The 16,689-nt window shown below is 42.1% G+C and overlaps 1 protein-coding gene across 1 annotated transcript in view; it reads right to left on the bottom strand.

The window, feature by feature from the left end:
* Positions 1 to 278: 278 nt before the first annotated feature.
* VSTM2B (V-set and transmembrane domain containing 2B) overlaps positions 279 to 16,689 on the bottom strand; it is a 73,110-nt gene continuing 56,699 nt past the window's right edge. Inside the window, exon 5 of the mRNA XM_058155027.1 lies at positions 279 to 935. Coding sequence (XP_058011010.1) covers positions 847 to 935 — 89 coding nt within the window. The 3' untranslated portion in view covers positions 279 to 846. The remainder of the gene's footprint in view (positions 936 to 16,689) is intronic.

Raw genomic sequence — 16,689 nt, 5'->3', positions numbered from 1 at the left:
CCAAGAATAAACTACTTGGTGTTGTTGTTGTTTTTCCCCCAATAAAAAGAGGAAAAATCCTTTAGCAATTTTTGTTCTTCTAGAAAACCGATATCAGGGTGAAAAGATGGCATTTCAGATCTTGGCTAAAAACGAACCCCTTATTTCAAAATCTCCATTTTTTTTTTTATTATTCAACTGTTATTCAGCAATATACAATACAGTTTATAAACAAATGTCTTACCTTGTTTCCAATCTTTTATTTTTTTTTTCTATTTAAAAATAAATATTATTGACAGTGAATATCCATCACGGTTAAGATGTGCCATTTTTTAAAATCAATGTTTTCAAAAAGAAATAATTTAAAAAGAGGAGAGTGGCGAGGGAGGCGATAATAATAATAATAATAATAATAATAATAATAATAATAATAATAATAATAATAATAATAATAATAACCCTAACCACAAGTATCTATTAGAAAAGAATCTTTCATCAGAAGAGCTTTGCCCCTTTCTGTTCAACAGTTCGTGCAAAATTAATTACCAGAGGAAAGATTTTTTTAAAAAAAGAAAACAATTGCAAAAGAAAAAGAGAAAAATTATAGCTACCTTGTGTGAAGGAGGGCACTGATGCCACAGGATCTTAAAACTAAAATTTATCATGTCAGGTGACAAGCCTTTCATGTAATGTCCCCAAAAATATGCTTTACCCTTCCCCTGTAGGATGTGTCATGCTTCCTTTTCCAGTCTTTCTCTGTCCATCTTTTTAGACTGTAGTTCTTGTTGAGGATTGTTGCCTTTCTTCATTTTGTTCGAAATCGTGGTCTCATCCATTTGGCTGAGGATTATTGGATAAAGAAGTCCATCAGTGGTTTAATAACAAGTGCACAAGCTTATGCAGCATGAAGAGGAACGTACAGAAGAATGAGTGAGTAGCATAAATAGGTTCTGTACCTAGGGAAAAGAGAACGAAGGAAAAGGAAAATGTCAGAGGAGGGAAGGAGAGAAAAATGAAGTTTAATTGGACACAAGTTTGGAAATTACCATGTTTCCCCGAAAATAAGACCCTGCCTTATATTTTTTTGAACCTTGAAATAAGCGCTTGGTCTTATTTTCAGGAAGGTCTTGTTATTGATGGTCAATATTGATATATTGATCATCAATTGTGTTGTAAATGTTGTACATTGATGAATGTATCTTTTCTTTTATGTACACTGAGAGCATATGCACCAAGACAAATTCCTTGTGTGTCCAATCACACTTGGCCAATAAAGAATTCTATTCTATTCTATTCTATTCTATTCTATTCTATTCTATTCTATTCTATTCTATTCTATTCTATTCTATTCTATTCTTTTGGGGCGTGTGGAGCAAGATGGGGCTCCTCTTGCTGTCTTACCCGATTTCCAGCTCTGCGTTTAAATGTTTTTTGGGGGAGGCTTATTTTAGCACATGCGCTCAAAAGCCCGATTGGGCTTATTATCAGGGGATGTCTTATTTTTGGGGAAACGGGGTATTAGCATAGTGTTTAGGACAGAGTTATTAGTCAATTACCTTCTTGTGGTTTGGAAGAGAATGACATGAAGATGATAGAGATATAGCTAGAAAAAGAGATAACAGAACAACAGAGCTGGAAGGGACTGTTGAGGTCTTCTAGTCGAACCTCCTGCTCAAACAGGAGACCTTATCCCATTTCAGACAAACGATTTTCCAATCTCTTCTTATCACTTGCCCCAAGTGATGGAGCACCCACAACTTCTGAAAACCAGCTGTTCCACTGGTTAGTTGTTCCCACCATCAGGAGATTTCTCTTTAATTCTAGGTTAGATTTCCTCTCCTTGATTAGTTTCAATCCATTGCATTTTAGCCTACCTTCAGGTACTTTGGAGAATAGATTGACCACCCCCTCTTCTTTGTGACAGCCCCTTAGATATTGGAAGACTGCTATCATATGATCCCTAATCTTTCTTTTTATTAAAGTAGACATGTCAAATTCCTGCAACAGGTCTTTATTTGTTTTGGCCTCCAGTCCTTAATCATAGATAGGTAATATAGAGATAAATTGAGAGAAATAGAGATAGAGGTAAGAGATAGAGAGGGATAAAGATGGTATCTGTTTGTCTGTCTGTCTGTCTATCTATCTATCTATCTATCTATCTATCTATCTATCTATCTATCTATCTATCTATCATCTCCATATGACTATGGAGATTTCTCAGTCATCCAGGTCATGGTTGCCCCAAAGGTGCTTTTACAAGAGGCAATTGGCCTTTCTTGTTTTTCTTTGAAGCCGTTTCACTTCTCATCCAAGCTGAAGAAGCTTCTTGGATGAGAAGAGAAACGTCTTCAAAGAAAAACAAGAAAGTCCAATTGCCTCTTGAAAGGGCACCTTTGGATCTTGGTAGAGGTAGAGACAGAGAGTGATGGGATGTGTAGAGGAATAAAAACACCATGCAGTAAAAAACAGAGGTGGCAAGATAGCCTCTTCAGCCCAAAAACAAAGTTATACACAGAAGGTGGCATCCATTCGCCACCACATAATTTGAAGTCTAGAGATGGAGGTCTTTCAAAATGAAGAATCGTGCAGGGATCCAGGAAGCGTCAACCCTTTGAGGGGGCAAAGAACATAGCTGGAATGGTAAGAATTTCAGATCGCTCCACCCATTCATAGATTACCTGTCTGTCTGCATGTGCAGGAGCTTTGATTATAGGGAAAGCTTGTTTAGCAACCACATTGAGGACCAGCGACATGACTGTTAAGTGAAGCAGTTACTGAATGAAACCATGACCCCGTTCATGATCTGACTTCAGCTTTGTTTTTGCTTTACAGGCCTACAAATGCTTGGAAAGTTACTTCTTCATAATTGCTGAACCTGAAAATGGTTGCTACATGAGGCAGTCGCTAAACAAGGATTAAGGGTATTCACAAAAATTGCAACCGCAGTGGGCATGGCCCGTCACAAAACATCCATTTGCCAAAAGATTCAAATGCTTTCTAAGATGTACTACACATCACACATTCCAAAGGATTTAATTCCAAACAAAGCCATTTTTTACTTTTGAGAATGCCTCCATGACAGGTGCAAAGAGCTCAAAGAGATTTTTCAGATCACGGTAATATGAGAGAAATCTTGCTTTTTTGCAGCATCTCAGCTTCCCTTTTAATTTTTATTTCTAATTAAATCAACCTTTTAAAAACAAGAATGGAAGCCAGGTGATGCAATGTGCCTGCCTGCCCCTGCATCTAACAGAAAACAAGTAAGTAAAATTTAAGATCTCAAAAGCTTTCTGCAAAAGGAAAGCAGCAGGTCACCTGATGGTGGCGCTAGAGAGCTACAGTTTTGATCTCTAATCTATGGTCTGCAATAACATACATGACCCCTAGATGGCAGAAAAGACACACAAAACCTCCAACATTGTAGGTTCCCCAGATATTTCCCCCCTCCCCCCCAGCCCACATTAATAAATCCAATGTGGCAGAAAATCAGTTCCTAGGAGTTTCTGATTCTTTCTCTTATCCTTAAAATTCTGAATGATAAAGAATAAAAGAAACCCAAAAGAAAGCAAAATAGATACAGACAGACAGACAGACAAACAGAGAGAGATGATAGATAGATGAACAGAGAGAGATGATAGATAGATAGATAGATAGATAGATAGATAGATAGATAGATAGATAGATAGATAGATAGATAGATAGATAGATAGATAGATGATGGATAGATCGATAGATCAACAGATCAGAGAGATGATAGATAGATAAACAGAGAGATGATAGATAGATAGCTAGATAGCTAGATAGCTAGATAGATATAGATAGATGATGGATAGATTGATAGATCAACAGATCAGAGAGATGATAGATAGATAAACAGAGAGATGATAGATAGATAGATAGATAGATAGATAGATAGATAGATAGATAGATAGATAGATAGATATAGATAGATGATGGATAGATGATGGATAGATTGATAGATCAATAGATCAGAGAGATGATAGATAGATAAACAGAGAGATGATAGATAGATAGATGATAGGATAGATAATAGATAGATGATGGATAGATCGATAGATCAACAGATCAGAGAGATGATAGATAGATAAACAGAGAGATGATAGATAGATAGCTAGATAGCTAGATAGCTAGATAGATATAGATAGATGATGGATAGATTGATAGATCAACAGATCAGAGAGATGATAGATAGATAAACAGAGAGATGATAGATAGATAGATAGATAGATAGATAGATAGATAGATAGATAGATATAGATAGATAGATGATGGATAGATGATGGATAGATTGATAGATCAATAGATCAGAGAGATGATGATAGATAAACAGAGAGATGATAGATAGATAGATGATAGGATAGATAATAGATAGATAGATAAACAGAGATGATAGATAAACAGAGATAGATAGATAGATAGATAGATAGGATAGGATAGATATAGATAGAGACATGATATAGATAGATGGATGAGAGATAAATGGATGAGAGAGAGAGAGAGAGAGAGAGAGAGAGAGAAATTTAAATATACATAAATAAAATAATTGACGATTTTAAAACAGCTATTTCTTGAAAATGAATTAGCCCCATACCCAAAAGCAACTGATAGGACTGTGTCTTTTTAAAATATATAGAACTGAGTTGGCACTGAGCTTCCAGGAAACTAAAAGACAAGATGGCTTGATTCCAGCATTTCTTGATTAATAGAATGTGAACCAATGTTGTCTTTGGCTACGGGAAGCAAGATTCACCTTGACAATTTCCATTATAGGAAGATAATACATTTTCTGGATAGGCTATACACATACTAAGTTAAAAACAAATAAACCCATATGGGATAAATAAATCTAGACATAGGGCCCCAAGGACAATTAAATAATATGCGAGTCAGTAAGCACAAAATACAGAACGCTGGGTAAGATAATACTTTGGCTGATGTGGTACGACTTCTTTATTGATTATGTTCCTTGAGGCAACATACATGTTTCTCTTCCTTGCCAACTTTTATGCTCTGCACTCCTCCAAAGTCAGGCTCTGAGAATAGGATTAGCCTAAACAGCACCGCGAATTTCATCAACCGGATAAAGGTTTGAACCCAGAACTTCCCGGTCTGGTCTTAATTCAAACCAGTATTTCCATACTCTTTGCTTTTACATCCCATTCTCTTGGGGCCTCTTGTGACTCAACAGGCTAATGCAGTCTGTTATTAACACAGCTGCCTGCAATTACATACAATTACTCCAGGTTCGAGTCCCACAAGGCCCAAGGTTGACTCAGCCTTCCATCCTTTATAAGGTAGGTAAAATGAGGACCCAGATTGTTGGGGGCAATAAGTTGACTTTGTATATAATATAAAAATGGATGAGACTATTGCCTTACACAATGTAAGCCGCCCTGAGTCTTCGGAGAAGGGCGGGATATAAATTCAAATAAAATAAATAAAATAAAAATTCATCTCTTGGATGAAGTTGCCGAGTGGTTATATCTGGAAAAGACAGGAAGGAACAAGAATTTTTTTCTCTCTTTTTTAACCAAATGGATAGAAAGATTAATCATATGCAGGGGTGGGCTTCAAAAATTTTAGCAAGGGGTTCTCTGTCCGGTTGCTGGGTGGGCGTGGCCATGGTGGGCATGGCCTAGTTAGCCTCCTGCACCACGGGGGGGGGGGAGCGGGCGTTTTTACCCTCCTCAGGCTCTGGAGGCTTTCCAGGAGGGCAAAAATGGCCTCCCCAGGCTCCCGAGGCCCTCTGGAGGCCAGAAACGGGCCCATTTCCAGCCTTCCTGAACTTCCAGTAGGCCCATTTTTCGCCCTCCCTGAGCCTGCACGCGCGCCCTGCATTTATCTGCATCCAAAATGGATGGCGTGGGGACTCCTGGGAGGGGCGGGGTGGGTGGGGCAAGCCAGGATTGGGATTTGGGGGGTCTCTGAACCCCCAAATTCTGCACAGAGTTTTAGCTAGAGGTTCTCCTGAACCCCTGCGAACCCCCAGCAGCCCACCCCCTGATCATATCATAGGATGCAAGCATCTAGACAGCTCCTAGATATAAGTCGAAGCTGTTGGTTTTCTCTTTGTCACCATCTTGTAGTTCTTGAGAGTTTTTAGCAACCCAGAGATGGCCCTGAGGATGAATCATAATATTTGATGGACAAACTCTGGAACAGAAACCTGATGTTCTTCAGATCTTCTGGATCTTAACTTACAGAATCCCTGCTCCATGATTCAGTTTACTGGGGATTCCTGGGATAGAACCATAGGGCTTGAAGAGCCCTTGAAAGTCTTCTAGTTCAACCCCTTGTGCAAGATAAGAGTCCTTATACCATCATGGACAAATGGTTGTCCAATCTTTTCTTGAAAACCTCCAGTGATTGAACATCCACAAGTCCAGGAGGCAAGCTGTTCCATTAATTAGTCTTTCATAATGTCAGAAAAATGCCCTCCTTAATTCACCCTCTGATGAGCTTCTACCATGGCTTCTTGTCTGTAGGGGAATCTGTAGCCTCCAACATTTGGAGTCTTAGAATAATAGAATAACAGAGTTGGAAGGGACCTTGGAGGTCTTCTAGTCCAACCCCCTGCTCAGGCAGGAAACCCCTAGACCATTTCAGACAAATAGTTATCCAACATCTTCTTAAAAACTTCCAGTGTTGGAGCATTTGCAACTTCTGGAGGCAAGCCGTTCCACTGATTAATTGTTCTCACTACCAGGAAATTCCTCCTTAGTTCTAGGTTGCTTCTCTCCTTGATTAGTTTCCATCCATTGTTTCTTGTCCTGCCCTCGGGTGCTTTGGAGAATAGCTTGACTCCCTCTTCTTTGTGGCAGCCCCTGAGATATTGGAACACTGCTATCATGTCAACCCTAGTCCTTCTTTTCATCAGACTAGACATATCCGGTTCCTGCAACCGTCCTTCATATGTTTTAGCCTCTTATCAGCCCCTTTACTAGTTGGTGACCCATTGCTCTATTCCAGTGCAAATCAGGTTTTTTTTTATAGTCCAGTACTTGAATGACTTGAGAATTAAAACTAAGACTACAGTATAATTAAGCCCTAAAAGCCCTGGTGGCGCAGTGGTTAGAATACCGTGTTGCAGGCTGATTCTGCCCACAGCCAGTAGTTCGATTCTGACCAATTGCTCAAGGTTGACTCAGCCTTCTATCCTTCTAAGGTTAGTAAAATGAGAACCTAGACTGTTGGGGGGGGGCAGACACTGACATTGTAAACCACTGTAAAGCACAGAGAGTCCACGGTTAAAGTGTTATTGCTATTGTTAAATGCTATTGCTAAATTCTGGCTTTGCCTTGGTTGGTAGTTCAGCTCAGCTCAGCTCAAGAGAGAGAGAGGGAGAGAAGATGGAGGAAGGGAGAGAGAGAGAGAGGGAGTGAGGAAGGGAGAGAAGAAGAGGGCGAGAGACAGGGAGAGAGAAGGGAGGGAAGGAGGGTGAGAGATGGAGAGAGAAGGGAGGGAGGGAGGGAAGGAGAGGGAGAGGGAGAGAGACAGGGAGAGAGAAGGGAGGGAGAGAAGGAGAGGGCGAGAGATGGAGAGAGAAGGGAGGGAGGGAGGGAAGGAGAGGGCGAGAAATGGGGAGAGAGAAGGGACGGAGGGAAGGAGAGGCGAGATGGAGAGAGAAGGAGGAGGGAGGGAAGGAGAGGGAGAGAGATGGGGAGAGAGAAGGGAGGGAGGGAGGGAGGGAGGGAAGGAGAGGGAGAGAGATGGAGAGAGAAGGGAGGGAGGGAGGGAAGGAGAGGGAGAGAGATGGGGAGAGAGAAGGGAGGGAGGGAGAGACACACACAGAGAGAGAGAGAGACGGAGAGAGAAAGAGACAGGAAAAAATATACTTTCCCTCTCGTTGCTGTCTTTGATTGTTTTTATTAAAAAAAAATCTGTCAATCGATATCACTCAGTCTGCTGCTTCACTATTAGATTTCAGTGCAATCCAATTTGCAGCACTTTGAAAAGTTTTCCAAGAAGCCCCTGGCAGGAAGACAGCTAACCTCCTTTGCTCGTGGGCAATTTTTAATTAAAAGCTTTGCATAATTTCTGATACCGGTTGCCCTTCGGTGGCTTGGCTCTGTTTACCAAGAGAATCAGAGGATTTGCTTCAACTTCCAGATCTTGTTTCTTGGGTTGTCTTTTTTTTTAAAAAAAAAAGCTAACCACCTCTTGCTTCCTGAATCCAGAAAACCAGAACGGGAAAAAAACCAAAACAAGCTAACTCTAAATCAGAAAACAGAAACAGAGTAACAAGAGTTGGAAGGGACCTTGGAGGTCCTCTAGTCCAACCCCCTGCTTAGGCAGGAAACCCTCCACCAACCACTTCAGAGAAATGGTTATCCGACCTCTTCTTAAAAACTTCCAGTGTTGGAGAATTCAGAACTTCTGGAGGCAAGTTGTTCCACTGGTTAATTGTTCTGTCAAAAAATCTTAACCACCCACTTTTGATGATATACAGGCAGTCCATGACTTAGAACCACAACTGTGCCAAGTTTCCATCTAGTTCTAGGAGATCTAGTTCCAGGAGAGATTAGATTGGCTCTCTGAAATCTCTCCGGGGGAGTAGAGTTTGACAATCCGGCCTGCAAAAATCAAGTTGATCCCTAGATGGCAAACCCTTCGTTTCTTTCTACTATTCTGCAACCCAACAAGACAGACACAGACTTCAGAGGATCATTAGAACTGCAGAAAAAAGCAATTGCTACCAACCTGCCTTCCATGGAGGACCTATATACTGCACGAGTCAAAAAGAGGGCTGTGAAAATATTTACAGGCTCCTCGCATCCTGGACATAAACTGTTTCAACTCTTACCTTCAAAACGACGCTATAGAGCATTGCACACCAGAACAACTAGACACAAGGACAGTTTCTTCCCGAACGCCATCACTCTGCTAAACAAATTATTCCCTCAAAACTGTCAAACTATTCACTAAGTCTGCACTACTATTAATCTTCTCATCATTCCCATCACCCATCTCCTCCCACTTATGACTGTATGACTGTAACTTTGTTGCTTGTATCCTTACGATTTATATTGATATTGATTGTTTCCTGATTGCTTATTTGTACCCTATGACTATCATTAAGTGTTGTACCTTAGGATTCTTGATGAACATATCTTTTCTTTTATGTACACCGGGAGCATATGCACCAAAGACAAATTCCTTGTGTGTCCAATCACACTTGGCCAATAAAGAATTCCATTCCATTCCGTTCCATTCCATTTCATTCCATTCCATTCCTGGATCTTTCAGCCCAAATACGGCAGCCCTGTGGTTGGCGATCTCTTTTAAGTCAACAGGCTACCAGAAGCCTAAATGCTTCTTGGTTGTAAGCAATGTTGAAATTGAAGAAACATAAGGGGCTTTTGGTACCCAGCAAACATTTAAGATGGATTTAGGACTAGGCCTAAAGGGAGAGACTAAGTGAATCTTGACAGAAATGGAAGGGAGAAAAAAAACACACACCATGAAATGACCTCTAAGCTCACCTTCCCCACTCTTGGCGAACCGGAATTTTTCTCACACCATTTATTACTCAACAAGAATCGGACCGATTATAAAATAAAGAAGCGAACACTGCCATGAAGATCAACCAGAATCAATGAGAATGGTTAGCTGGCTGTAGTCTAAAATCATTTCAATGCTCGGCCACAAGTGTCAAGACTATTACGATGGAGATTCATGCTGCACCATTGTCAAACACTGGAACATCAGCGACGGATCTAATTTCTGAGAACCTGTCCAAGCTAGTCACTAAAAATAAGTCACCTCTAAAAGGCAGATCAAGCGAGAGAGTACATTCCTACAGAAAGCGATGCACCGCTTCCCACCGACACACAGAGACTAGAGCAATATTGTGGATTGAGATTCACTAGGTGAGCAGTTCAGGGAAGCATCCCTTGCCGGTGTATCAAATGTGCTTTCGCTGTAAGAAAGGAAGATGGATAACTGCAGTGGGACCTCTTCAGGCGCTGCTGTACACATCACGAGAAACCATTATTTCATTCCATTTTGGCTTAGGAGGTTATACGAAGGTAGCTACTAGGCTTTCTAAATAAGAGTCGCGGCTTCAAATTATGGCGGAATTAGCCAGCTGGGGTTTGCTCCGCAAGACATGATTAAACAAGTCATGGATGAATAAATGTGAACCCAGGGAAAGGGTGTGACTTCCATCCACAGATTTCCAGTAGAAATAAGGGTGATGTCATGCAATATGTTGGCCCAGTGGTTAGAATGTAGCATTTCAGGCTAACTCTGCTGACTGCCAGGTGTTCGATCCCGATGGGCTCAATGTTGACTCAGCCTCCCATCCTTTCGAAGTTGGAAAAATGAGGACAATATGTTGACATTTGTAAACTGCTTAGTGAGGGTTGTAAAGCAGGGGTGACATCCATCAGGTTCTGACATGTTCTGGAGAACCGGTAGTGGAAATTTTGAGCAGTTTGGAGAACCGGCAAATACCACCTCTGGCTGGCCCAAGAGTGGGGTGGGAACGGAGATTTTGCAATATCCTTCCCCCAGGAGTGGGGAGGGAATGGGGATTTTGCAGTATCCTTCCCCTATCAGGGCCACCAAGCCACGCCTACCAAGCCACACCATGCCTATCCATACCCACAGAACCGGTAGTAAAAAAATTTGGATTTCACCACTGTTGTAAAGCACTATGAAGTGGTATATAAGTCTAAGTGCTTATTGCTATTGCTCTGCAGGTCACAGTGTCATTACACATCATCATCTTTTAATGACCCCATAATCCCTTGCTGGGTGGAGTCTGGGCAACTGAATGGAGCTGGCAGAGTGTTTTAATGGCCACATGCCCTTCCTGTCGCCAATGCGGAGTTTTGTTCAGCAGATATATTCTCACTGTGCCCAGAGAGAGAAATATCTGCCTCTACCTAAGATCGAACTCACAGCCTCCTTATTGGGAGGCGAGAGTTCCACCTCTAGGCCACCGCACCGCACTCCTCACAGTGTCATTGCACAAATGATACGAATTGTGTCATTTGCATCAGCCACAAATCAGCAGTGAGGCCATTCCTCTCACTTTGGGCAATGTTGTGATGGGTTTGATCACTTTTGCACTGTAAAACATCTGGACTACATGTCTTGATCAAGGTAAAGCTGTAGATGCAATTTGCATAGATTTTAAGGCTTTTACGGCTTTTGATACAGTAGTGTATGATAAACTGCTGTTGGAATTAAACTCTTATGGCATTTTGGGACCTTTGCACAAGTGGATTGCTGCTTTCCTGTCTAATAGACTGCAGAAAGTCAAAATAGGGAACTCGCTGTCTAATCCTGCATCAGTTAACAGTGGCTTTCTGCATGGCAGCGTTTTAGCTCCCACACTTTTCTTGCTCTATATCAACAATTTATGTGATCAACTTAAAAGCAAGTGCTTTCTTTTTTGCCGATGACGTAAAATTATTCAATTCTACAGATAATTCTGTTGTTTTGCAAAGTGATTTCGACTATGTGTCTGAATGGTTCATCTATTGGCAACTTCAAATTTCGATTAATAAATGCTCTGTCGTACATATTGGTAAATGTAATCAGAATGTCAAGTAAAAGCTAGGTGGCATTGATCTAGCAGATGACCCTCACTTGGTCAAGGACCTAGGCGTACTTATCTCTGAAGATCTATGCTCCAAAGTTTACTGTAACAGCGTTGCTAAAAAAAGTATTAAGAGTTGTAAACTTAATTCTACGAAGCTGTTTTTTTCTGGAAACATTGCATTGCTAATCAGAGTTTATAAAACTTGCGCTAGACCAATTTTAGAGCATTGTTCAACTGTTTGGAATCCCCACCATATATCTGACATCAGTACAATTGAGTGTGTTCAGAACTATTTCATGAGAAAATTTTTATACTCTTCTGTACACAATAGAATTAACTAGGGTACTAGGCTCTAAATTCTCAGTTTGAATAACTTAGAACTGCGTCGGTTGCGGTCAGACCTAGGTATTGCATACAAAATTGTATGTAGCAATGTTTTCCCTGTAAATTTTTTTTTAAATTCGCATTTATATCCCGCCCTTCTCCGAAGACTCAGGGTGGCTTACACTATGTTAGCAATAGTCTTCATCCCCAGATTGTTGGGGGCAATAAGGTGACTTTGTATATAAATATATACAAAGTCACCTTATTGCCCCCAACAATCTGGGTCCTCATTTTACCTACCTTATAAAGGATGGAAGGCTGAGTCAACCTTGGGCCTGGTGGGACTAGAACCTGCAGTAATTGCAGGCAGCTGTGTTAATAACAGACTGCATTAGTCTGTTGAGCCACAAGAGGCCCCTTGAAAAAAATGACTTTTTTTTCTGTTTTAATCGCGATAATACGCGTGCGAACAACCGCTTTAAACTCAATGTAAATCGTTCTAAACTTGACTGTAAAAAAATACGATTTCTGTAATAGAGTCATCAAAGTCTGGAATGCCCTACCTGATCCAGTTGTCTCAGCTGCAAGTTTTCACAGTTTTAGTCATAAATTGACTTCATACTTAAGAGGTCCGTAGAGGGGAGGGGTGTGTGTGCATAAGTGCACTAACGTGCCTGTCATCCCTGTTCTTGTATTTTTATTTTATTCCTGTTTTCATTTCTGCTTGACAAATTACAATCAATCAAGCAACCAATCAATCAATATGGTGTCAATTATCTCCCAGGGATCCCCATAGAAACATCTACCTAAGCCTGAATTCTTACGGTAACAACGTCTGCATGCATACACACTGGGGCTTATCTGCAGAACCCAGCCAAATTTTACCGTCTGCATTTATGCAACGATTCTTGCTTTCAAGTAATAAGGGCTCATATAGAGATTTTATCAAAAATTGCAGGACGATCGCAGCTCACATTGACTAAATCCAGTGGAGAAACAAAATAGGTAACGTGTTCTTTATTATTCTAACAACAACAACAACAACAACAACAACTGTGATATCTGGCATGTTGTGTTCCAAGTGACGATCCATCTGTATTTGAAAGTCCCACAAGATCTTCACCTTCTCATTTTCTATAACTTTTTCCACTTTAAGTTCCCATGACTTTTTGGATACAGGTAAGTCATATTTTTTACATAATGACCAGTGGGTTAATTTAGACACGACTGACTTGCTAAATTAATCCACTGGTTGTTATGTAAAAAATACAATTTACCTGTATCCAAAAAGGACCCAGATTGAGGACCCAGATTGTTGGGGGCAATAAGTTGACTTTGTATATAAATATACAAATAGGATGAAGACTATTGCTAACATAGTGTAAGCCGCCCTGAGTCTTCGGAGAAGGACGGGATATAAATGCAAATTAAAAAAAAAGTCATGGGAACATAAAGTGGAAAAAGTTATAGGAAATGAGAAGGTGAAGATCTTGTAGGACTTTCGAATACAGACAGATTGTCACTTGGAACACAACACGTTTCACAGTTGTCAAAAACCGAAACGTACAATTTATTGACATCGCAGTACCAGGAGATGCCAGAGTTGTAAAAAAAGAACCAGAAAAATCATTAAATATTGTGACCTGGCCATCGAAACTACATGGCTATGGATGAAAAATGTAACAGTGATACCCATTGTCGTTGGAGCACTTGTCCAAGAATTTTACAAAACACATCAAGAAATTGCAGCTTCCTGCAATAACACCAGCGGAACTGCAAACAACTTCGCTACTTGGAACATCATACATCTTAAGAAGGTAAGATGTACGATGGTACCGATACCTAGGTATCAACCGATACCTAGGACGCTGGCAGCAACCCGTATCAACCATCAGCACCAGTCAATGGTATTTGTGATGCCTTTTTAAATCTTCAGTTGACAGAGTTTCATGTTTAATGAATAAAGTAAATAATAATGATGATGATGATGATGATGATGATGATTATTATAAAAAATAATAATTATTATTGTTGTTTGATACCTATGATGCTGGCAGCAACCCTCATCAACCATTAGCACCAGTCAATGGTATTTGTGATGCATTTTTGAATGCTCAGTTGACTGAGTTTCATGTTTAATGGATAAAAGAGATAATAACAACAACAACAACAACAACAACAACACAATACCCCGGATATCACGATTGTGGAAAAGAAAAAAGTGTGGATAGTTGACATTGCCATACCTGGTAACAGAAGAATCGATGAGAAACAACTTGAAAAAGTCACCAGATATCAAGATTTGAGAATTGAATTGCAAAGACTCTGGCATAAACCAGTGCAGGTGGTTCCAGTGGTACTCGGCACACTGGGAGCTGTGCCTAAAGACCTAGGAAAGCACTTAAAAGCAATTGGCGCTGACAAGATCACCATTGGTCAGCTGCAGAAGGCCACCTTACTGGGATCTGCTCGCATAATTCGCTGATACATCACACAGTCCTAAACGCTTGGGAAGTGTTCGACTAGTGATCTGTGATACGAAATCCAGCATAGTTATCTCATTTGCTGTGTATACTGTCATCATCATCATAATGTGCTATAGGTAAATAAGTTAGTAAAGCAGTATCATCATAACCGCCATGGTCTAGTACAGCCTGCAGAGCATCCCAAGGGTGTCCTTCAAAGCACGTTGCGAAGAACAACATGTTCATCCTTGAAGCGTCAAGACATCCTTGTTCTCCACTGTAAGTACTCTGAAGGTTTCCCCAAGGTGTCTCTGCCTGTCCGTGTAAAGCCTCTTCAGTTGACTAGTGGTCCCACTAGAATTGTTGCCTGGTGCCTGCACTCTCAGCGTACCCGCTGAGAGAAACTGGAAGGGCCCTCAAAGCATGTGCCTATTTCACTGCTTGACGGGGAAATGCTTTGCTCATCTTGGCACGCTTTGCAAAACACCCTCTGTTGTGCCTCGCCCGCCCCCCCTCTCCGCAGCCGGGCCCCTCTCATCTCCTGTTATCTCAGGCAGAGACTGATAGTGCAGACGAATGGCCTGGCATGCTTCCAGCCCCCAGTCCTGGCACCATGCCCGGACAGACTGAGCAAATAAACCTCCCCCCCCCGCACAGCGTGTGAGCATGATGAACATGAAGCCAGTCATGAGCTAGAATTGCCGGCAGCTGGAGGGTGGACAGATCCCCGCTTCCGGAGAATGGAGAGGCAACATCAGCAAAAGGAAGGGAGGGGCAGGCCTGGATAAGTGCTGAGTCATGGATCCACACCCCATGGCCTATATAAAGGATCTGCTTTCTGGCATTCCTTGAGTCAGGCAAAGTCTAATCTGGTTGCTGAAGTCACATCTTGGATTCCTGCCTGCCCTGAGAACTCTGACAGGACTTTGGCAAAGCTGCAGAGGCTTCGTGGCCATGTTTGAGACAGACTTTCCAGACCCGGCCGTCAGAGGAGGAGTGAGACATGACACCCTCCAAAGGTTTCTACTACCTGACTGATGAGGCCAGGTTTGATGCACCTTCGAGGAACTTCGAAAAGGGTTGCACAGTGGTGAGCCGCCACCGGTTGTAACAACCGGTTCACCCGGAATCGAAAATGTGAGCATGCGCGGCACTGAAAAACCGGCAGTTATATAAGTGGCGAACCTTTTACTCACTGAGTGCCAAACAGGTATGCGCTTCTCTTATGCGCGGCCCCTCCCCTGTGCGCTGCGTGTGCCACTACACCAGGATGCCATCTGTGCATGTGAGCCCTGTGCGCAGGTACTCGTTGACGCATGTGCAACCATGTGCTCATGCACAGGAAAGCTCCAAAGACCAGCTGGGTCTCTGGAATTCTATGCATGTGCACCGGAGGCCCAAACCCGTCGTCAGGGGAGCATTTTATCAGGTTCGCCTGATTAACCAGTTGCGCCCCTTCCTTGACCGGGACTCCTTACGCACGGTCACTCACACCCCCGTTACTTCCTGCCTGGACTATTGCAATGCTCTCTACATGGAGCTCCCCTTGAAGAGCACTAGGAGACTCCAGCTAGTCCAGAATGCGGCTGCGCAGGTGATAGAGGGAGCACCGCATTGCTCCCATATAACACCTATCCTGCGCGGCCTGCACTGGCTGCCGGTAGCCTTCTGGGTGCAATTCAAGGTGTTGGTCACCACCTTCAAAGCGCTCCATGGCTTAGGACCGGATTACCTATGAGACCGCCTTCTGCCACCGATAGCCTCCCAATGACTTGTGCGCTCCCACAGAGCGGGCCTCCTCAGGGTGCTGTCGACCAAACAATGTCGGTTGGCGGCCTCCAGGGGGAGGGCCTTCTCTGTGGCAGCACTGGCCCTATGGAATGAGCTGCCTCCGGGGTTGCGCCAACTCCCCGACCTCTGGGCCTTCAAACATGAACTGAAGACTCTACTATTTCATCGTGCGGGACTAGCCTAAGTATAATTTTAATTGTAATTTTAAACGGGTTTTAAGTCGGTCTTTGACCGTTTTAGCTGATTTGGCCATTAAATATTTGGTTTTAATTTGTTTTTAAAATTGTTATTTATATTTGTACTTTTAATATGGCTTAAACCGCCCTGAGTCCTTCGGGAGAAGGGCGGTATAGAAATTAAATTATAAATAAATAAATAAATAAACACTAGCTTGGGCGCATGCACATGTGCAGCTGCAGTTGAGTTGGGCGACACCCGAGGCATGCATGCCATAGGTTTGCCATCATGGATATAGGACATGATAGCGCCAGGGTGGGTGGGTGGGGCCAACCGCTGGTCGGAACTACCAGTTTTCCCGAACCGGTCCGAACCGGCAGC

Source organism: Ahaetulla prasina, chromosome 12 (genome assembly GCF_028640845.1).
Source record: "Ahaetulla prasina isolate Xishuangbanna chromosome 12, ASM2864084v1, whole genome shotgun sequence".
Lineage (NCBI taxonomy): Eukaryota > Metazoa > Chordata > Lepidosauria > Squamata > Colubridae > Ahaetulla > Ahaetulla prasina.
Note: the sequence above shows the minus strand (reverse complement) of the source record. Positions and strands in the feature narration are given on the sequence as shown.